Source organism: Amaranthus tricolor, chromosome 1 (genome assembly GCF_026212465.1).
Source record: "Amaranthus tricolor cultivar Red isolate AtriRed21 chromosome 1, ASM2621246v1, whole genome shotgun sequence".
In the NCBI taxonomy this organism is placed as follows: Eukaryota; Viridiplantae; Streptophyta; class Magnoliopsida; order Caryophyllales; family Amaranthaceae; genus Amaranthus; species Amaranthus tricolor.
In genome coordinates, this window is record NC_080047.1 from 7,803,874 (window position 1) to 7,826,275 (window position 22,402).

Consider the following 22,402-nt stretch of genomic DNA (forward strand, 5'->3'; position numbering starts at 1 on the left):
ATTCATAGACTATTACAAGTACTAAAATAAGGTACGACAAACTGTCATAGTCGTATTGGATCATAGGCGTGCCACAATCACCATTTTGTGAAATTGACATGACATGATACATGATCTAAATATACAACCCTTAAGCCTGCCTTTTTTGTGCCTGACATGACATGACATGACACAATTCGTTATTATACACTGTCTGTCGACATAGCATAAAACATTACAATACAACATGAATTCTATGTGTATTCAACCGTATCTGCATTCTATCAAATATGAATTAAATACCGAGATAAACAGACAAATTATTTTAGAGTAATAAATAGTTAGATAGATAGATTAGTAATTTGTAATATGGGAGCATTATTTTTTAAAAAATATTTTCCCATATGGAGCATCTAAGTAGTGAATCAAAATTCATACTCTTGCTTGCCAGGGAATATATCATCGTCTCCATTTTTCTGTTTAAGCTCTACCCAGACTTCACTCTTTCTTTCTTGCTCGCTCGAAACTTGCAAACACCGAAAGAGAGATAAGATCGTCGCTAATCGATTCAACTATTACAGATCTCACATTCAACAATGGCGCAACCTCTCATCAAGAAGGACGACGATCGCGATGACGAATGTAACACTCTCTCCCTTAATTTACTCCCTTTCTCATTTTTCCATTTCGTAATTTCTGTTAAAATCAATGTCGATTTTATATTCGAACAATTTTCATCTGCATTACTGTTCAATCGATCGTTTGAAATCTCGGATCTGTTAAATTAGGGCAAACAATTTTATTACACAATGTGTAAGAATTCGATTGAAATTTGTTTGATCAATTAAATTTTTAGTTAGATCTGGTAATTTGCGTATGCAATAGAATTCTATTATAATGTGAATTGGATCTGGAATTTATGTTTCACAGCTGAATACTCGCCATTTTTGGGGATCGAAAAGGGAGCTGTGCTTCAAGAAGCTAGGGTTTTCAACGATCCTCAACTTGATCCTAGAAGATGTTCACAGGTTTTGGAAATTATCGATTCTGAAATTGCTCTAATCCTTGAGATTTCTAGGTTTGTATTTGTTTATTTCAACTGCATTTATGTATATAGGTTATTACCAAGCTTCTTTACTTGCTGAACCAAGGAGAAACATTTACAAAGGTTCGTACTTCAACGTATTATATTTGATTGATTTGTATTGTGGATTTAAATCTTAATTAACCAAGGGATTCCTGGTTGATATCTGAGATGATTAACTTCTCACTATTAAACGTTAAACTACGAGGAATCTAGGGGGCACATAACCAATCTATTTGCAAAAAATTATCGTCTAATGATCAATATACTAGCAAGTCGACTCCAATCTTTTGGGATTACGACTTTGACGTTATTGTTATTGTGAAAATAAATACTTCATAAAGACAATAAAATTGTAAGTCTTTGTTTCTAAATGGAAACATTTTATAATTTGGGACATGAAAAATTGAGAGGATGAGAAGATGCCAATGTGGTTGCTCAAATGTCTTTAAAACAAGATTTCTATCAAATTAATAGTCTTAAAAAGGTATTTCAAAAAATAAAATTTATAGTTAAAATTAAGATTGAAATTGCAGTCCTTAACTTTCATTTCTAATAGAAGTGCTTTGACCACTTAACTATATATGTTTTGTGATATTTAATCAACCATTACATCATATTATTCATATATTATAAATTCATAACGGGGCATGTTAAAAATACAATGGTTTGGACCGAGGCTACCTCAGCCCCTGTTGTAGCTTTGCCCTGACTAGGAGTACTATTTAGAAGAGATTCTCAGAGTTTAATAAAAATTTGTTGTTTTTGTTTATATTGTCTGTCCAATGTTGTGTTGAAATTATTTTTAAGATTTATTTTATTTATGTGATTTGGTTGTAGGTCGAAGCCACAGAAGTATTCTTTTCTGTTACAAAATTGTTCCAGTCGAAAGATAATGGGTTAAGAAGAATGGTGTATTTGATGATTAAGGAACTCTCACCATCTGCTGATGAGGTTTTGCATTGCAATTTCTATTGTATTAATTTGTTTTTGAAAAGATTAAATGAGCTAGTGTGATTTATATTGGTGAAATATTTTTATTTTGTTTTGAAGGTTATCATCGTCACGAGCTCTTTAATGAAGGACATGAACAGCAAGACTGATATGTACCGGGCAAATGCTATTCGTGTGCTTTGTCGAATCACTGATGGAACACTTCTTACTCAGATCGAAAGGTACTTGAAACAAGCTATTGTTGACAAGAACCCTGTTGTTGCAAGTGCTGCGCTAGTCAGTGGCATTCACTTGCTCCAGGTATGTAAATACATTTTAGCTGTTTTTCGCATCTGTGATCCTGTTGTGCTCAAGTTTCTTATATATTGATTTTTTTTCAGACCAACCCAGAGATAGTGAAACGATGGAGCAATGAAGTACAGGAGGCTGTTCAATCACGGGCTGCTCTTGTGCAATTTCATGCTCTAGCTCTGTTGCACCAGGTAATGAGTTTTTCTGTATTGCAGTGTAAATGTCTTTTGTAATTATCTTGTTATGTTGGGTATAGTTTACCTTTGCCTGAAAATGATCGGGATAGATAGAATTTGATGAAAAGATACTCAGGAACACATTCCTGGAGAGGATTAAATTATAACCAGAAAATGTAGTCACAAGTTAGTAACTTTGGAATTGAAGAATGAAAATGATTTTTGAAGTGATCGATATATTTTGATGCTAGAGTTGGTGACACACTCATTCCTAAAGGGAATGTGATTTATGACCAGACAATGTAGTCACAAGCTATTTACTTTAGAGCTGAAAAAGAACATAATATTTAAAGTGATATATAGAGTTTGTAAGATATTTACAAACACGTTCCTGGTCAGAATGTCATTTATCACCAGAGAAAGTATTGTAATCGCAATTTAGTTACTTGCGAACTGAAGAAAGAACATATTTTAGTGATCAAAGCTAGTCTGTTCCCTATCTCAACTATTTTGTTTGAAAATGTAGTTTTTCATGACACTTTGATTCTGAGATAAATCAGAGGGCAGTAGAATTTTAAAGTTGGTTAGGTAAGAAAAGAAAGGAAAAAGAGAAGAAAGAGAGAAAAAAGACTGGATATTCTAGTTGATTTGAGTACAGCAACACTCCTCAAGTACTAATTGATTATTCATATAAGGCATGCTTACATCAATTGTTTATCCAGATATATATAGTACTTCGAGATAGGCACTAGATCCTTGTATAGAAATTCTAGGTGCTCAATGTTAGGCTAGGTCTAAGCACGACGACAGAGCATCATAACAGAAAGCTAAGTGCACTGCCCTATTTGTTATAACAGAATTTATTCCTTCAGTCCAACTGGCATTTGAGGAGATTCTTGTGGTGTGTCAGCTCCCTTCTTAGCACGTCTGGAGTATGTTAGCAATTTCTTCCCTTGCTTGAGAGTCTGTAGCATTACATTACTCTGGAGCAGCAGTTTCACCTTGTCCTCAAGGTGATCAGGAAATGTGCACAGTAGGTGCTGAAAATTTTCCCACGTAGCATCAGTCAGGAGTAAATCCTTCCATAAAACTAGTTCCTCCCACTGAACTGAAGAAGGGTTTTGACATAGCTTTATAAGGTCTGCAGGCTCCACTATTAGCTCAAGATCAGCAGAAATGTGGGGGGAAGAACCGATTCAAATTCTAAAACTCCTTTCCTTTCACTAAATCCACAACAAAAACAAGATATTAATTACAAAAAATATTATGAACATTAGACAAACATCAATTATCAACATCAACTAGACTAGATCCAACGGAAAACATTGAACCAAAAACAAAAATAAAAAAGGAACCTAAGAATGAGAATGAGAATGAGAAGGAGGGAGAGAGAATGAGTCTTGAGAGGAATGAAAATCAGATGAACAATTTTAAGGTTCTTTGTTGATAAAGGCGCCGAAGTTGGGAGAGAATGAGGGAGAGAGAATGATTCTTGAGAGGAGTATTGAGGAGGCATGTTAAATGTTAGTGATTTAGTGTAAATGAGATAGAATGACGCGGGAGGAGGCATGTCATGCAAATTTTTGTCATAGGGTTATATTCTCATATTTTTTAGGCGTGCAATTATTATAGTATAAGCTAAGCCCTAACTCGGTGTTCGGTTTACCAAAAAATGAAATATGACTCCAAACCGAACCATATTAAAAAGATAGTCGAACAGAATCGTTTGTTTGATTTGGTTTGGTTCGGTTTTTCACCAAATTACTTACACCCCTATCAATCATCATTTGTCTGGTGCTCAACTATTTATTGCAAACGTTTGATTGCTCGGTGATTGCATACAGCTTTATACTTGAATGTAGAGTTGCCTAATTCCATATTTATTTTGGTTTTGCAGATAAGGCAAAACGACCGTTTAGCTGTGAGCAAACTTGTCTCTAACTTGACTAGAGGAGCAGTGCGCTCTCCATTGGCACAGTGTCTCTTAATCCGATTTATTAGTCAGGTGCATGACTTATGTTAGACTTTGCTCCCTTTGTTGTGTTGGACATGTGACTCTCATCCTGGATTACTCACATAAATTAGTAAATGCAGGTTATCCGAGAGTCTGGAAATTCTCAAACAGGTGATCGGCCATTTTATGACTATCTTGAAGGTTGCCTTCGTCACAAGGCAGAAATGGTTATTTTTGAGGCTGCCAGAGCCATTACAGAGCTAAGTGGTGTTACAAGCCGGGAGTTGACTCCAGCAATCACTGTCCTTCAGCTGTTCCTCAGCTCTTCTAAGCCTGTTCTTCGTTTTGCAGCTGTTCGTACACTGAACAAGGTTAGAATTTTCTTATCTTTCCTGTGCCATTACTTTCGCGCTGGCTACTTTGTGATCATATCTTACTATTTGGTCTTCAAAAAACATGCTAGCTACATTCCATGTCCCAAATGAATTTTTTTGATTGCACAACCTTTATAGAGCAAATCTTAAATAACTTATCTCGGTTTTATTCTTGAAACGTTATCTGTGAATCTACAGTTCACCAGTACTTGATACTTGATAGTCGTTATTGTATTTTTCATATTGGTTTCCTTGCTTTCTTTCCCTTCCCCAGATTTATTGAATTTATAGTTCTTGTTGATGGTTAAATGTTCTATAGTTGATGTTTTTCTGAAGTAAAATATTTGGTCTTTATCCCTTTTCTGTTTCTTGTGCATGCCTTCTTCTGTTATCAATGGTCATATAGTCCGCTTATTTTTTTTCTTTGATCTCATTTTCTTTAATATCTTTGCTGCTGTGCAGGTAGCTATGATGCATCCCATGGCTGTGACAAACTGCAACATTGACATGGAAAGCCTGATCTCTGATCAAAATAGAAGCATTGCCACACTTGCCATTACAACTCTTTTAAAAACTGGTAATGAATCGAGTGTGGATCGCCTCATGAAACAAATCACGAACTTTATGTCGGACATTGCAGACGAGTTTAAGATTGTTGTTGTTGAAGCCATTAGATCTCTTTGTTTGAAGTTCCCTTTGAAATTCAGATCACTGTAAGTGTATTATTTTCATTGGCGTAAGAAGTGCTTGATGCCTTCTTCTTTTATTGTCTATATCTGGAGGTTTTATTATTCAATAATCAATGTAAAACCTTTGCAAATGTAACAATTCAGGATGAACTTCTTGAGCAATATCCTCCGAGAAGAAGGTGGATTTGATTATAAAAAGGCCATCATTGATTCTATTGTGATCCTTATTAGAGATATCCCTGATGCAAAAGAAAGTGGGCTTCTGCACCTCTGTGAATTTATTGAGGACTGTGAATTTACGTACCTATCCACTCAGGTGAGAAGTGATTTGAAAATCTGTTGGATAGTGAATCACTTGACAATTGTCTGCAATATATCAAACTTCTCTACTTCTGATACGTATGTGGTTGGTTTCCCTAGATTCTGCATTTCTTGGGTGTTGAGGGGCCAAAAACATCAGATCCTAGCAAATATATTCGGTATATCTATAACAGAGTAATTCTTGAGAATGCCACTGTTAGAGCTAGTGCTGTGAGTACATTGGCAAAATTTGGTGCTGTTGTTGATTCACTGAAGGTAATTTTCTTGGTGTTAACGTTTTTCAAATATCAACTAATATTATTAATGGCTGCGAATGATGGTGAATTCTTTTATTTGCAGCCCCGTATTTTCATTTTGTTGAGACGCTGCCTGTTTGACAGTGATGATGAGGTAAATCTCATTTTCTAATTTGCCTTTTGTTTTTATGACATAGCCATCCTTTTTTGTGGCCTCAAATCATGACATTAAGTAACAGTCCTAACATATAATACCTTGGCTCCACTATACTATTATCTGTTTTTAAAAAATGAGCGTTAATATTGTTTGTTGTCTGTTTACTGCTCTTTGTTGTCTGTCTGAAAGCATATTTGTCTAAGGCCTTTTTTTTTGATGATAACTGATCATTTGGGATCGTTGACAGGTTCGTGATAGGGCAACTCTTTATCTGAATATGCTGGGAGGTGAGAGCGGAGCTGTTGATACTGATGAAGATGCAAAAGAGTTCCTCTTTGGGTCCCTTGATGTGCCTTTATCCAATCTTGAGACTAGTCTGAAGAACTATGTAAGCATACTTACTTCGGGTTTCATCCTCACCATCATTGAGTAATTTATTCAACAGTTTGTTTTCCGTGCAGGAGCCCTCCGAAGAACCATTTGACATCAACTCTGTCCTCAAGGAGGTTAGGTCTCAGCCCCTTGCCGAGAAAAAAGCTACAAACAAGAAGCACCCTGGGTTGGATACTCCTCTTTCTGCTCCAACAACTGGCGTTGATGCTTATGAGAAATTACTCTCCTCCATTCCAGAATTCTCCTCTTTTGGCAAGCTCTTTAAGGTCCTTTGGATGAACTCCCTGTTGTTTTTGACTGAATATGGGGGTATTGAATTATATTTTGTTTTTAAAATGCTCTTTTTTGGCAGTCTTCGGCTCCTGTCGAGCTTACTGAAGCTGAAACTGAGTATGCAGTTAATGTTGTCAAGCATGTATATGATGGACACATTGTGTTCCAGTACAATTGCACTAACACTATTCCAGAGCAATTACTAGAAGATGTAAGACCTCTGAACTATCAAATACTGGTTTTTGTATAGTAATCTAATTTTTTGATCTTTTGAGCTATTTCTTTTTTGTTATTAGGTTGTTGTTTTTGTGGATGCTTCTGAAGCAGAGGAGTTTGCTGAAATAGCATCTAAGCCTCTCAAGTCTCTTCCATATGACACTCCTGGACAGACATTTGTGGCCTTTCAGAAACCTGAGGGAGTACCTGCTGTAGGCAAATTTACAAATATCTTGAGATTCTTTGTGAAGGAGGTATTTATTTAAAAATTATTTTGGGTTGATAATATATGTTAGTCTTCATTGACATTTGGTTGCAACTGCTCCATGTTTTAGTTGTAGATGTAGAATAAGTTCATTTTTATCATTTTATGATGTTTTGTGCAAACTTGTTAGGATTTGTTTTCTTTGCATATAGCTTATTATAAGCATAGTGCTTGACTACTTTTGGTTATCTACTTTATTGCTGCTACCTCAATTCTCAATTTGACCTGCTTCCCCTTTTTAAGTGCACTATTTGGGTTAAGCACATGAAACAAGGTGGAGTGTTTATGGTTCCCATGTGGTCTTGTGGACATGGTAAACTTGTCCTTGTACCTCAAAAAGTTTCCATAAATAGAAATGGTACACTTGATTAGAAATTTTCCAAAAGGGAAAATGGTGCACTCAAAAAAAGGATAGGAAGTGTGTTTAAAAGCTTGCTGCTTTATGGTCGAGTGTGATTTTCACATCTCTTTCCTCAGGAGATATGCTGTTTGATAAGTGTCAAACATAATTATTCATCTTTTGGATCCGGAACCTGAATGTTTACTAGGCATTTGTTTTAAGTATGTTGTTTTTGCCACTGTGTTTGATTTTGTTTCTTCCATCTCAATTTAGCTTGAACACCTTTTTTACTTGTCCCAAATTAATTTGAATACATCTGTTTTGAGAATGACCACGACGTATCTAATCTTCCCTGTCCTTTTGACCCACTACCTTTCTTGCATTCTAATTAAAATGTTTCTTTAAAGTCTCCTTAATCCTATAACATGTACTCTTTTAAAAACTATTGAAAACTCTTTGATAGGTGTGCCTTTTAAATTAAGTTCTTTGATAAGAGTTCAAACTGATTTGTGATGGATTAGTATCATTTTTGTTCGAATTCTGGAAAGAACATATATCCTCCACTAAAATTATTTCTGTTTTTTTTTTCCATACAATGCCACTTTGGATATCCCTTGGGAGGTATCAAACAGGCGGTGATTCTGTTATATTTGGTTTTACAGGTTGATCCTTCTACTGGCGAGGCAGAGGATGATGGTGTGGAAGATGAATACCAGCTTGAAGACTCAGAAGTTGTAGCAGCAGATTATATGTTGAAAGTTGGTGTTTCTAATTTCAGAAATGCTTGGGAAAGCATTGGTGATGACTTTGAGAAAGTGGATGAATATGGTCTTGGCCCTAGGGAGAGCTTAGCAGAAGCAGTGAATGCTGTCATCAATCTTCTTGGCATGCAACCCTGTGAGGTATGCTTGTAGAATAACAGCAATGCCAAAGCTTTGCTCCCAGTAGACGGGGTTGGCTTCTTATAAGATATAAAAATATTCGACAAGAATGAGAATCTTGAAAATTTTGGGATAAAAGGCTTTGGCATTGTTGTGGTTATAAGATTGCTGCTAATGATTTTGTTAAGAGATCTGATGTAAAGATCTTTGAAACTGTTGGGGCTTTAGGGTAATCATTTTGGTGGTATATATACCTATTTTAATAAGCTTTGGCAGTTTGACTTTTGTCTCATTCAAAAGTCTCGATTTTTTACGTTCTGTACTGCCTGGACAGTCACATCAATGTTTTCCATTGTCTTTATAAGTTGGTTCAAATAGTATACATATTTTTCCCGTTAACTTCAACAAATTTCCTCTCTCCATCCTAATGGTTTGTCATAAATCATCTTCCATCGTCACCCACCTCCTATAATCTAATGTTTATAGTGCTACATTGAATAAGCGATAAAATTTGTGGGATATAGGGGAGTAGTTTACAATTTCTAGTTTAGCGGACTTACCATCAGTTTCATTTAAAAAGAAAAGCTCAATTTGCCTGGCTGTAGTCGATCCTTTAGTTTATCTTTGCAACTCCCTCTTGATGTGCATTTGATCATGCTTCTCCAGCACACTGCTAAACAATAATGCTGATAACTCTTTCCTTTCATTTATAATTTTCAGGGTACTGATGTTGTTCCAAATAATTCGAGGTCTCACACATGCCTGCTTTCTGGTGTATTCATCGGAAGTGTGAAGGTTCTTGTTCGACTGCAATTTGGTCTTGATGCAAACCGAGAAGTGGCAATGAAGCTTGCTGTTAGATCAGAAGACGAAGTCGTTAGCGATACAATTCATGAAATTGTCGCAAGCGGCTAAATGAGTGAATGTTCGATTGTTTTAGGTGAAAGTCGTAGTGCATCACTGGGAGACGTATAAGTTGTAGAGATGAGGATTTTCCCAACACAAGCAAGGCTTGCCACAGAAAAATCGTTACATTTACTTTTTGTGTTGATGCAATTTATATGACAAATTACTGTACTTTATAGAGTCCTGGTTCAGAGTGGGATTTGGGGGATTAATTCTATTATATGGACCAGAGTTGTATGTATACCCCTTGCCCCAAATAGAATTCTGAAATTCTTTTTTGTTTTTGGTCCTGTTTTTATGTATGAATCTACCCAATTTTTTCATAAATCATGAGATATATGTTGTGTTTACTTAAAAAAACAGAATAAATATATTATTGTACTCTATTATATCATTATCAATGATTTCATTGTCCTTGGTTACCTCACTTCCTTGTTATTTGAAGATTTGCACGAGTGGCTTTTGGTAAGCTTGTTCCACACGAATATTAAGTGGTACAAGTATTAAAGTTGTAGCAACTCTTTAGTACAGTAATCAAGGGCTTCTCATCTTAAAAACTGTGTTCGTGTTACGTTCCATTGTAATTTGCAACATATAGGGTTTTGTAGGAGACTTATATCATAAGTTAAGATAGAAATGACAATGAATTTTAAACCTGACTTGAATCCATGGATCTCAATTCATTGTGATGGGTCTGGATTTTATCCGTCAAATTTAAGTTGAATTTGAATCTGGAATTAGAAAAACATGCTTGGACCCATTTGAGTAATTCTTATCAATTAATTTTTGGGGTTTATTATGTTGAGTGTCCATTGAATGTGTTCTATTTAATTGATAACTAGATTATAAATGAACATACTTAGACTCATTTTAAACTCGAATCTGATTTTGGATCCGAAAAATCAGTAGATAGGAATCTGAATCTTAAATATTAGACCTGGAATTTCGAATCCGAATCTGAGTTCTTTCTATAAAAAAAGATCTGAATTCGAATTTAGCTAGACCTAATCCAAATTCAATCCATTGTCATCTAACGTAGATTTTGGTCGGATCAATTGATTTTACATACTTTTTTCAAACCCACAATATAATTTTTTTGAATACATATATACTTCGATGAATTATATTCTATGAAAATTTAGTCATTTTGTATGAGTGTAGGCGTTTATGATCTGATCTAACCATTGAGTTTTACATATACTAAGTTTCACCATTCCTAAATAAGATCACAACCATGACAACCTTGCTGCCCTTAAGTTAGTGAGTCTTGTAAGAGATCGTCTCATAATCTATTTTCTAATTGATCGCTTTAAGATTGTAACTAATCATAAGTGATTGATCACTCAAAGATTGTACGTGGCCACTTTGCGTACTGAACTGAACTAAGCTAAACTAAACAATAAAAAGCTCAAAGCTTAAGGGCACTGCTGAGTGCTGTCTGCTCACCAGTGTGATGAATCCACCTACTCGGCAAAGAATGCTCACTGAGATAAGAGTACATCAATAAGCAGTGGTTTAAGACTCTACAGTAGAATAATAGTCTGCAAAATGATTGGCATACGGATAAATGAACAAGATTTAGCTATCATTACAGATCAGATTACCCGCCTATGTCCACCGAAAGCCCAAATCTGCAAGGATTAATACGCAAAAGAGAATGAGCATACACAATTTCTAATTATGAAGCTCGATTATATGAAGCAGAATTATTAGTTTTCACAAAGATCTAAAAGAAACAGTTGTGATTACTATTTGCATTAAAACAGAAACTTTAATGGGCAGCAAGTCTATCTAACATTTACATGAATTGCTTATCCAGTTATGAATAACCATAAACTGCAAGTTGCAAGGAGCAGACAACTGAAGCCCCGAAACAAGAAAGAGAAAGATTACAGGATGAAGGGGCAACCAGAAAACACGGAACAAAGGTTCAAGCACGATGGTATCCACATTATCGGTGTGCCTAAGATACCTGCCATCTAAATCTAATTGTAAAAAGCGATAAAAATTATAACACACTGAAAAATCATCTAACTCAACATTCACTTACAAGGTCAAACTTAACCGAAAGTAGAGGTGATTAATGGGCGGAATGGTCCAGCGGGATTTTGGTTGGATAGTATTAAATGGGTAATTAACGGAACGGATAGTTAATGGGACGGGCCATTAATGGACTTTATTATAGAGAGTCAAAAATGGACTGAAACTATCCCTTCGAAATTGGTGGAAACCCAAAAGAACGACGATAGATTTTGGAAATTGTAAAGACAAATTCTGAAAAACTAGCTCAAAGTTTGGGCTAACGAATTATCTTGGAGTTTGCCCGCATATATAATGCTTAACAATTAGAAATACCATCTGGTTGTGAAGGAAACATTGCCAGAGATCTTCAACTTATAAATGTTTAAATGCAAATGATCGTACACAAGAAGGCTTGTTTACTAGAAGAGAATCAAACCGTGACTGAATCAATGCTCAAAGTAACAAGTTTGCCAGCATATGTAATACTTGATCAAAAAACAAAAATTGCGCATCAAGGAAAATACCGACAAGCGTCTTCAAGGCTCTTCAATGTTTAAATACAAACTATCGGACACGGGAGGGCATGCCTCTTAAAATAAAATCATACTTGCATAATTGCATTATCATAGTATTACTATCTGAAAAAACTGCATTGATGTTTTATGCTGATAAAACCTCACCTATAGATTTTAGTTGCTAAAAGATGGATCATCACTTGAAAGCAAGTAGATGGTTCACATAGTTTTTACTTTATATTTCTACTCTAGATTGGTGTTTGATTTTCGTTTTAACTTATACTGATTTGTTTTTAGTAAGATTGTTTGGAGAATTTGGGTTAGTGTTGAACAAGGCTTTTGGTACATAACGAGTGTCCGATGACATGCATTAAGTGAAGCTTTTTGATTGTTTAGTGTTGAAAGGAATCTTTTTGTTTTCTTTCATTTAATATTTTTTTTCTTTTCTTACCTTTTATTTATTTTATTTATTTTTTATTTTTTATTTTATCTTTTTGTTTTTTTGTGTTGATCTCTGTTAGTGATCTAATTGTAACCTTTACCTTAGTAGCTGAATATAGAATTAGGAAGCAATTATGATCACCTGAGGTCAGGTCCAAGGAGAAGGCGTCAGAGGAGGCAACGTAAGCAGGATCTAGAACTAAGAGTGGGGACTTGGAACATAGGTACCCCAGAAGCCAAGTCGTTCAAGCCGGCCAATGAGCTTTCTAAATACAGGATTCATGTAGCATGTGTTCAAGAGACTAGGTGGAAGGGGAAAATAGCAAAAAGTATAAAAGGATATAAGTTGTGATATGCAGGTTTGGACGGCTGACGTAAGGGGGTTGACATCCTAGTGTCTAATGATATCCTAAAGCAACTGGTTGAAGTAATGAGGTGTAATGACAGGATTATGCTAGTTAGGATAGTAGTAAAGGAAGAGATCATATCCATTGTCAGTGCGTACGGGCCCCAAGTTGGGCTCGATGAGCAGGTGAAATGCGAGTTCTGGGATAACCTAGGAGACCTCATGAGAACTATCCCGAAAGATGAGAAAGTTTTCTTAGGAAGAGACTTTAACGGACATATAGGCAGAGATGCAGGCAACTATAACTCGATACATGGAGGGTTCGGTTTGGGGGCAAGGAATGAGAATGGGGAGAATTTGCGCTAGCAAAAGATTTGGTTATAGCAAACTCGATCTTTAGAAAAAAAGATGGGCATCTGACCACATATAAGAGCGGCGGGCACGCAACCCAAGTTGACTATTTCTTAGTGCGCAAAGGAGATCGAGCCTCATGCTTGGATTGTAAGGTGGTGTTGGGTACAGAGATGCCCACCCAACATAGACTTCTAGTACTGGTTTTCAGGATGAGGAAGAAAATCGTAGAGAAGAAGGTCGAGTCTAGGGGAAAGATCATGTGGGGAAGCCTCAAACGGGATATGATCACAACCTTGTCAAGCAAGATAAGTTTATTGGGCTTTCCAAGTCAGTCAGAGGATGCGAATGAAATGTGGGCGAACATGGCAAAAACCAATAGAAAAGTGGCAAAAGAAACCTTGGGGGTGTCGTCGGGTAAACCAAAAGTGTTCAAAGAGTCATGGTGGTGGAACGATAAGGTGGAAAAGAAGATAAAAGATAAAAACAAGAGATTTAAGGAACTTATGGCATGCACGGAAGAGAAGGATAGGATTGAAAAGAGAGTGAGCTATAAAGAAGCAAAGCGGAAGGCAAAGAAAGCGATAACGGAGGCAAAAAACCGTGGTTATAAGGACTTGTATCGGAAGCTTGATACCAAAGAGGGGGAGAAGCAGATTTTTATGTTGGCGAAGACTAGGGCCAAACAGCGGCAAGACTTAGAGGCAGTGAGATACATCAAGGATGAGGGGGGATGAGTTCTCCTGAGACAAGAGGAGATCAAAACCAGATGGCTCCAGTACTTCTCCCAGCTACTCAATGAGTCTAGGGGGCCAAAGGAAGCAGATAAATCAATTTTTTGACGTCCAAAGACCACTGGAATATGGGTCAACGAGTGATATTACCACAAGAGAAGTACGAGAAGCTCTTAAAAAGATGGGAGAACAAAGGCAGTCGGGCCAGATAACATCTCGATTGCAGTGTGGAGGGGTTTAGAAGAAGAGGGCATTCGTTGGCTGACTAACCTCTTTAATATTATTTTGAGGACACATAAGACGTCAGAAGAATGGAGGAATAGCACACTAGTACCTCTGTTTAAGAACAAAAGCGATGCGCAAGTATGCGACAACTATAGAGGTATCAAACTTTTAAGCCACACAATGAAATTGATAGAGGGGAGAATTAGATAGGAAACAGTAATTAGAGAGAACCAATTCGGTTTTATGCCAGGAAGGTCAACCATTGAGGCAATTCATGTTTTGAGGAGACTGATGAAGAAATATAGGAAGCGAAAGAAGGATCTGCATATGGTGTTCATTGACTTGGAGAAAGCGTATGATAGCATACCACGACGTGTCATCTGAGATAGCCTCAAGACTAGAGGTATTTCTTCAGTGTACATTAAGACTATACGGTACATGTATGACAGAGTTTCGACTAACATTCAAACACCGGTGGGGATAACAAAGCCTTTTCCGGTTAAAGTGAGACTACACCAGGGTTCGGCTCTAAGCCCTTTCATTTTTACTGTCATTATGGAAGAGATTACTAAATCTATTTGGAAGACGGTACTGTGGTGCATGCTATTCGCTGACGACATAGTGCTGGTAGCAGAAACTAGAGAGGAGGTTAGTAATAAATTGGATGAGTGGAGGGAAGCTTTAGAAGGAAAAGGGTTACGCAATAGTCGTACGAAGACCGAGTATTTACGCTGACTTTAGTGGCACATCACAGGTAGGAGAACCAGAGGTGACCATTGATGAAGCAGTTGTTAAAAGTACGACCAAGTACAAGTATTTGGGATCGATCATTTAAAGGGATGGGGAGATTGACGGAGATGTAAATCATCGTATACAAGCGAGTTGGCTCAAGTGGCGAGCAGCCACCGCGGTGCTATGTGATAGGAAAATCCCGAGCAAGTTAAAAGGAAAAATTTACCGGGCGGCAATCAAACCTGCCCTACTATATGGGAGTGAATGTTGGCATGTAAAGAAGATTTTTGAATATAAGATGAAAGTTACAAAAATGTGTATGTTGAGATGGATGTGTGGGCACACATTGATGGATCGTATTAGAAACCAAGAGTTTAGAGACAAACTAGGAGTAGCCCCTATTTCTGGAAAAATGCGCGAAAATAGATTGAGGTGGTTTGAACATGTGCAGAGAAAGACTTTCGCAGACCCTGTGAGGAGGGTAGAAAGCATTATAGTGGAGGGTAAGAGGGGTCGAGGAAGACCCAGGAGAACCTGGAATGAGCAAATAAAAGTTGACTTACATGAGTTAAACCTCTCTGAGGGCCTCATTAGGGATAGAGGTAGTTGGAGACGCCATATTCATGTTTTAGACTACTGACTATCCTCTTAGATTACCTTTTGGTGATCTTGTCATTTTGCTTCTCTTGTTTCTTTTATTATTAGTTTTTGTTCTCTTTTTGTTGTTGGTTCTACTTATTTATTTTATTTATATGCATTTTTATTTTTATTTTTATTTTTTTTTATTTATTTTTTTATCTTTCCAATGTAGCTACGTCTTCTATATTTTTCGAGCCGGGGGACTCCTTTGGCCACGCTCTCCTTTATGGGTATGAGTTGCAGGTGTCCTCTCCCCAAATCGTGTCCATAGTTCTTCTATGAATGGGATACACTGAGTAGGATGATGATGATGAACTAGTAAGTTGTAAACTCGTAATGACAAGGAATGTATATATTGCACTATTAGGAAAGCTTCGTTTCAATATCCACAATATAGGTGGTTCACTCAAAAGTATATCATTTCCTCCATAGAATTCCATAAGAACAAGATATAAATACGGAAATAGATTACATACATAAGGATCAATTACATGGACATTTGCACAATATTACACTCAAATTTCCACATAATCATTTATCATAGCATCTATCAAAGCAGCCGAACTATATTTACATGTCAGGATTTAGGAAGTGATATACTAATCAAAATGTGCAATTTAGATCAGTAGGCCAGTGATCAAAGGAATGTATTCAAACAACTTTTCCAGCCCAAGATCACAAATAAAATGTTAAAAAAGCAAAAGAATGACAAAATTGACAGGAACTCTAGTATGAAATTGCATTCCTTCTCCCCTGTCCCCTTCTCTAGCTCATTCTATCCTGAAAAGGGGCAGGAAAGACAGGGGCGATGGTGCAGATTTCCATATTAAAGCTCCTCCATTCTACTCTAAATCCAAATTTCTGAATGGGATGGCAAACTCCTGGTTCTACTTTCAAACCTAGTCTGTATAGGATCCATGTATGACAGGAAGAGAAGGTGGCAAAGGGAGAGAAGAATTCCGCAAAATATCCACTGTAATTGTAAGTCAAAAACTCCCACTTTAAGGTAATTTGAATCCAAACCAGTAAAACAGCCACATAAAACACAAGTAGTAAAAGATCAATAAACGATTTATGTAATATTGCCATTGTACAGAAGTTAGTGAACATTGATCATACAGTATAGTATTCAACTAGCCGTGCAATGCACAATTTTAATATTTTTTCGGAAATATTTATTAAATTTAAGAAAATAAATTTTTAAGTAAATTGTTAGTCTCTGAATATTCATAAAAAATTGTTAAAACTCTAAATTAGATAGTATTCAAGATAGTGTACGAATATATCATTGATGACATCACCATATCAATTTAGAGGGAAAAGTTTTAATGACAATGAGACGGTTATGCTGTTTTGGAAGTGGATGATGTAAGCATGATTTTGTTTTAGTGCTATTTATAGATTATCATCCTTATACTAATAGTTTCCAGTAAATCAATAAAAACAAACCACAACATATAAGACTAGTAGACATGATTTCCGAGTACTTCACCAAAAAGAGATCAAACGAGATTCAACTGTTTCAACATATGTTATAAGATAAAAAGACTTGCCTTCAGATTAGTGTCCCAACTTCCAGTGCATAGGGCGCTCCCATCAGCTGACAAGCCCAGACAACTGATTTTCCCAGCATGTGAGTTTTGAAGTGATCCTAAATTCAGTACCACCTATAATAACAAGGACACCATTTCTTGTTATGATTACCATACAAGTTTGGCACACAAAATATATAAATATTGAACTCAGCCACTCACAAGTAACAACAAATTGGTCAAATTGCTACTTGCAGACAGCAGCATATAAGCTAAGAAAATAAATACCTCTCAAGGTTGCTTAAAGGTCAGCCATCAAAATACTATCTCATGTTTAAAAAGGAAATAATAACTCTAAAAACAGGGGATTTGAAATACTCCATTTCCCAGTTGGTATTTTGGCAATGGTTTGACGTGGTTCAAATTATGGTTGCATCTTAGTGGGTGTGTATTGTTGCATGAAACATTTCTTTTAAAATTCGTTCTCCATCAAAACTATTTTCCAATGGAAAATGCAAACAAAATTAGTTTTATTTAGTTTCCTTTGATAAAAAAAAACCGCTTGGGTTGGGATGGAAGAGTGGAGAAAATTTGATTTCTTTCCAATTATGGACAACAATGTTTGCAATGGAATAAAAAATATGCTTTTCCACCCAAATTTTCTGTTTTAAATCCCTTGTCCAACCAAAGAACAAAAATTGGGGAAAAAGAATAGTTTTTCGAACAGCAAGTCAACAGTAGGCCCTCAGTATGCTCTTAGTCAATGTGGGGCATCATACATGTCTATCGTTGTAAAAATTCCAAACAAGTACAAGGAAGACAAAAAACATACCTTGGCCAGTAAAGTGTCCCAGACATAACAGTCACCATTTGAATACCCAGCAAAAAAAAGTCTTCCCGATATGGAGAAAGCAATCGATGTCACAGGAGGAACTTCATTTTCTTTATGTGGCTGGTCATATACTTGAAGTTGATGTCCAGTACGAATGTCAAACAATCTGCATGTGCCATCCTCTGACCCAGTGCCAAATCTGTTACCATCTGGGAAAAACTTCACAGTATTTACATCTCCCTCGTGGCCGTAAAATGTTCGCACAGCACGACTTGCCACACGAGTATCCCACAATCGAGCAGTTAAATCACACGAGCCAGATACAAACATTTTACTGTTTGCTCTGCTTATTGAAATGCTGAAATATAGAAGGGGAATTACAGATAATCTGAATCAATAGATAAATACACAATGACAGCATACGGTTTAAAATCATCCATAACTGGCAACTGTAACAGAATAGAAATGACAAAAATATCCAAGAGCAGACAGCAGAATATAGCCTATCTGAAAAAGTAAAAGTGACCAGACGTTGAGCTTACAGTCTGAAGGGATAGAATCTCCACATAATTTATGTACTGGAGAAAAGTCATAAATATACCAGGTTTCTAACACAAGTGGGTGAATGTGTGCTATCAAAAACTGTTCTCTATGTCCTAAATAATTGAGTCGGTAACTATGGAGTTATTTTGGAAAACAGGCTTGGGTTGAAGAAACCAGGGTTGTATAGTGCGAAACATTAAATAAGGAGTAATCATAGGTTAGGTTTTACAGCTGATAGGAGAAAAACATACCGTAAAAAGAAGGTATCAACGAAATTGGGACAAGCCAAAGAGGAACATGTATCAGCTAAACTGGGACACGCCAAAGACGATGTATCAATTAATTGGGGAAGGAGTAGTACTTTTTGTGTGACCAAGTAGTCTTGTTATATAGCTTGAAATTGGCTTTTGTTCAGTTTGGATATTCAGCACAAACCAAACGGTATAGGGTAAAAGCAAGGAACATGAGGATAATACGAGTTCTAATTCTAGATTATAATCTTGTCCAACTTAATTTCTGTTGCTTGATTTAAGATGCAAATTGTGCTGAAAGATTCAATCTAGAGTTAATTATACCAGTATAAATCTGAGGACTAAATCCTGTTGTGATAAGTTTCATGGTTACTTGCTGCATTTAGTAAATCGTCGGACCAAGGTAATGAGTTCAAGAGTCCAATGGTTATGTGCCCAAGTGTTCGACTCAGCTATTTATGAAAAAAGTGCATGCTTATGGTGAAAATAAATGCCAAAAAGTGTCTTAATAATGTCTAAATTTTTGAGGATCAACAACGGCACTTGTAGTAAAATGATAAGATTTCAAAATATATATGCAATGATTCATAGCAAAAGCAAGCTGAACACATTGAGAAGTTGGAAGTACACCTCATTAAAGGTTAAGTGAAAAAGAGATCAAGTAAGACTCCAACGTTGATTTACCACAAAGGAAATTTTTCGAACACAAACACTTAACCATGCCCACAACAGAAAGATAACCAAGCTAGGATGAAATTAATATTATACTCGAGTACCTCAAGACATCAGAAGTATGGCCAGATTGAAATTCACCTCCAAAGACTGAAGTTCGTAATCCTGTAGTAGTATCCCACAAAATGCAAGTCTGATCACCAGAACTGGTAATCAAGTGGGTATCTTCATCTGGAATGTATTGACAGCAAGATACATAACCCTTATGCCCGACAAGAGCTTTTGAAACAGGCAGATTTCCGTCTTTGTCAGTGGTGGCATTTAGGTTGAATATCGAACATACGCTATCAAGTCCTCCACAGGCAACTGATTGGCCATTAGGGGAGAATGCACAAGTCATCACCCATGCACAAGGTAGCTTGATGGCATGAGTCTTCTGGCTCGTTAGGGCGTTCCAAACTATTAGCCTTCCATCTTGAGATGCACTTACAATTCGGTTCTTCTCGGTCCAATCTAGTGAATACACCTGGCATAATTTTAATAATTAATTGCAATTCCAAGATTGAATGATTTAAACTAATGGTTCAACGGAAAAAGCAATACACTATAAACAGCAGATCTCTATGAAATTCAAGCAGCTAATCCAAAAGGAGAGGGTTAGCTGAGCTCTCAAATATTACATTGATGATAAGAGTTCACATTGCAAATTTGCGTTAATTGGGAGTGTACAAGAAGGGTCAAATTAGGATACAGGATTTTCTAGTAAAATCAAAAGGATGGAAACAACGCAACATTTACATTTCCCACAGGAGTGTAGCTTAGGGAACAAACATAATGTTCGTTGTCAATAGCTATCATATTGTTAGGATAAAGACTTTAGCATTGCCGACTGCCGTTGTCGATTTGTCATGAACTCGTGTTGTTGTATAGGAATAGCTACTGAATTTTACTTGAAGCAAGTTATATGAATAGGAGTAAAAAATAAGGTAAGTTATCTTGATTCAAAATGTTCTGATTAAAAATACAAATAGGAGTGTTTGCTCGGGCGGAAAACATTTTCTTTAAAAGCTGTTTTCCATAAAAAAAACTATTTTCCGGTAGAAAAAACGAATAAACTATTTTCCTTCTATTTTTGGAGGAAGATGTTTACAAAACATTTAAAAAAATCCACCCAAGTTTTGCATCCCCTGTCAAGCCAATAAGAAAATGGGAAAAAACGTTTTCAGGGAAATTGTTTTTCCAACCTAAACACCCCATGGCGGTCAGGTATTAGGTATGATATCAAATTCCATTAATTTTTTCTCCTTCTATTTATTAAAAAAACTTGAATCTTAATGGGAAATTGGGAAGAGGAGAAAAAGGCACTACCTTTCCGGTATGACCTTGCAATGTTCTACAACAAACAAGATCCGTTTGTCCAAAACTCACCGCCGTCTTTCCTTGCGCGGCCGCAAAACTCGCTACTGCAACAACAAACAACAATTTATCAATTTTCCGAAAAATCTCCATAAATATACTAAAGAAAAATGTAAAAGCGTACATTATATTACTACTCGAATTAAGAAACACAGATTTCAATACAGAGAAAAAAGAACCATCAGTGTCAAGAAGATGACGTCGTCTTTGCTTCAAAAGCTCTCTAAGAGTATTAACTTGTTCAATAGCAGCAACATGACGATCCCTCAACTCTGCAACCGACATTTTCTCTCTCTTCTCTTCCGTCGTCGCAGCAACCGCCGCCATTTTCGGAGAAATATTGCACCTTAACAATCACAAATCTAGTTGCTCTTACGACATTGCATAATGCAATTTCGACCCCAAAACCTAATTTACAGTCCAATAACTTGTTCCAAGCTTCGGATTAGGCTGAACTAGCCGAATTAATCAAAAACGGTAAAATTCACAAGGAACATGTTCGCAAAAATGAAAAGCACATCATGAAAACCCTAGAAAGTAGTAGAAAATCGAGAAAATTGAGGAAGATGTAGAGCGAAGTATAAAATTAGCGTGAATTACTACAAAAGGGAAGAGAGAGAAAGGATGAATGAAGAGGAGAAAAGTAGAATTGTTAGTGATGGTTACGAGAAGAGAGAGAAAGAAGAGTTCATTTTCTGAGAGATAATTAGCTGACAGACATGAAACGCAAAACGTTGACTGGTACGAGTAATACGGCCGTCGGGACTCAGGACCCACTCTTGGTGTTAGATTTACTTCGAAGTTTTTAAAAAAAAAATTGTGAAAAAAATGTTAAAAAATACTTAATAAAAAATATTTTTTTTAAAAAAAGTACTTAATCAAAAATTTTTGCTAAAAAAATATCTAACAAAATTTTTTTCTTTTTCAAAGAGTACCAATAACGTTTTTCTTCGGTTGACCGTTAAATATAACGGTTGACTGGTCAAAATCAAAAATTTTTCTTCTTCATCTTCAATTTCTTTTCCAATTTAACTTCAATTTGAATAAAAAGTAGAGGAAGATGACAGTGAGAAAATTGAATTGGAAAAAAATTAAAGATGACGTAAAAGAATTTTCGATTTTGACCAATCAACCGTTATATTTGACGGTCAACTAAAGAAAAACATTAATTGGTACTCTTTGAAAAAGAAAAAATTTTGTTAAGTATTTTTTGAGAAACTTTTTTATTAGGTACTTTTTGGAAAAAATAATTTATTAGGTACTTTTTGATACTTTTCCCAAAATTTATAATCGATACTCCATAGTCAAATGACATTTTTATATTTCTTTGTTCTAATTAATTTATTTTATTTTTCTTTTAAATCTTTTCCCTCAAATTTGCTTTCGAAAGGAGAAGTGTATATCTCACTCAAGGATCACAAAATGAATTTTAAATAGATGTTTATGATGCGTCAAAGTGTTGGAACTAAATGAGCAACTATATTTTAGATCAAAAGTTAAAAATTTTAATGAAGGGACTGAGTCAATTCTTAGCTTTCTAGTCATCCTATCGATTCATTTTCAAACTCAACACATCTTATACAATAGTGGTTTAAAGTAAAGGGTTCAAATTTCTTCTTGCATAATAGTTGAAAGGATTTTTAATGAAAATACAAAGAATTC

At 36.0% G+C, this 22,402-nt stretch overlaps 2 protein-coding genes across 3 annotated transcripts; one reads left to right on the forward strand and one right to left on the reverse strand.

Moving 5' to 3' along the window:
• The first annotated feature begins 364 nt into the window (after window positions 1-364).
• On the forward strand, window positions 365-9,886 carry LOC130828763 (coatomer subunit gamma-2). The gene is made up of 18 exons (XM_057694748.1): window positions 365-621; window positions 910-1,007; window positions 1,097-1,147; window positions 1,904-2,017; window positions 2,117-2,317; window positions 2,398-2,499; window positions 4,382-4,489; window positions 4,579-4,809; window positions 5,275-5,525; window positions 5,646-5,817; window positions 5,922-6,077; window positions 6,162-6,212; window positions 6,463-6,603; window positions 6,677-6,874; window positions 6,961-7,092; window positions 7,178-7,351; window positions 8,365-8,604; window positions 9,304-9,886. The coding sequence occupies exons 1-18, from the start codon at window positions 576-578 to the stop codon at window positions 9,496-9,498; spliced, it is 2,661 nt and encodes an 886-aa protein (XP_057550731.1). The 5' UTR covers window positions 365-575; the 3' UTR covers window positions 9,499-9,886.
• An 895-nt stretch (window positions 9,887-10,781) lies between these two features.
• On the reverse strand, window positions 10,782-21,454 carry LOC130828771 (guanine nucleotide-binding protein subunit beta-1). Of its 2 annotated transcripts, none has more exons than XM_057694770.1 (6): window positions 20,920-21,453; window positions 20,693-20,787; window positions 19,429-19,850; window positions 17,859-18,216; window positions 17,048-17,161; window positions 10,782-11,120 (listed from the first exon to the last, which is right to left on the reverse strand). In XM_057694770.1, exons 1-6 carry the CDS (start codon window positions 21,065-21,067, stop codon window positions 11,085-11,087), a joined length of 1,173 nt encoding a protein of 390 aa, XP_057550753.1. In that variant the 5' UTR covers window positions 21,068-21,453; the 3' UTR covers window positions 10,782-11,084. The 2 variants fall into 2 exon arrangements, with proteins under 2 accessions (XP_057550753.1, XP_057550744.1); XM_057694761.1 differs by lacking the exon at window positions 10,782-11,120 and adding an exon at window positions 11,138-16,467 and having other exon boundaries at window positions 20,920-21,454.
• Window positions 21,455-22,402: the final 948 nt, after the last annotated feature.

Bases quoted from the DNA above. Each gene is read 5' to 3' on its own strand.
- LOC130828771 (XM_057694761.1), bottom strand. From the start codon at position 21,067: ATGGCGGCGGTTGCTGCGACGACGGAAGAGAAGAGAGAGAAAATGTCG. The intron at 18,217-19,428 runs GTACTCGAGTAT...TCTATATTTCAG, and splicing joins CATACTTCTGATGTCTTGAG to CATTTCAATAAGCAGAGCAA. The intron at 16,468-17,047 runs GCAAGTCTTTTT...TTACAATTACAG, and splicing joins GTTGGGACACTAATCTGAAG to TGGATATTTTGCGGAATTCT.
- LOC130828763 (XM_057694748.1), top strand. From the start codon at position 576: ATGGCGCAACCTCTCATCAAGAAGGACGACGATCGCGATGACGAAT. The intron at 5,526-5,645 runs GTAAGTGTATTA...GTAACAATTCAG, and splicing joins CCTTTGAAATTCAGATCACT to GATGAACTTCTTGAGCAATA. The intron at 6,213-6,462 runs GTAAATCTCATT...GATCGTTGACAG, and splicing joins TGTTTGACAGTGATGATGAG to GTTCGTGATAGGGCAACTCT.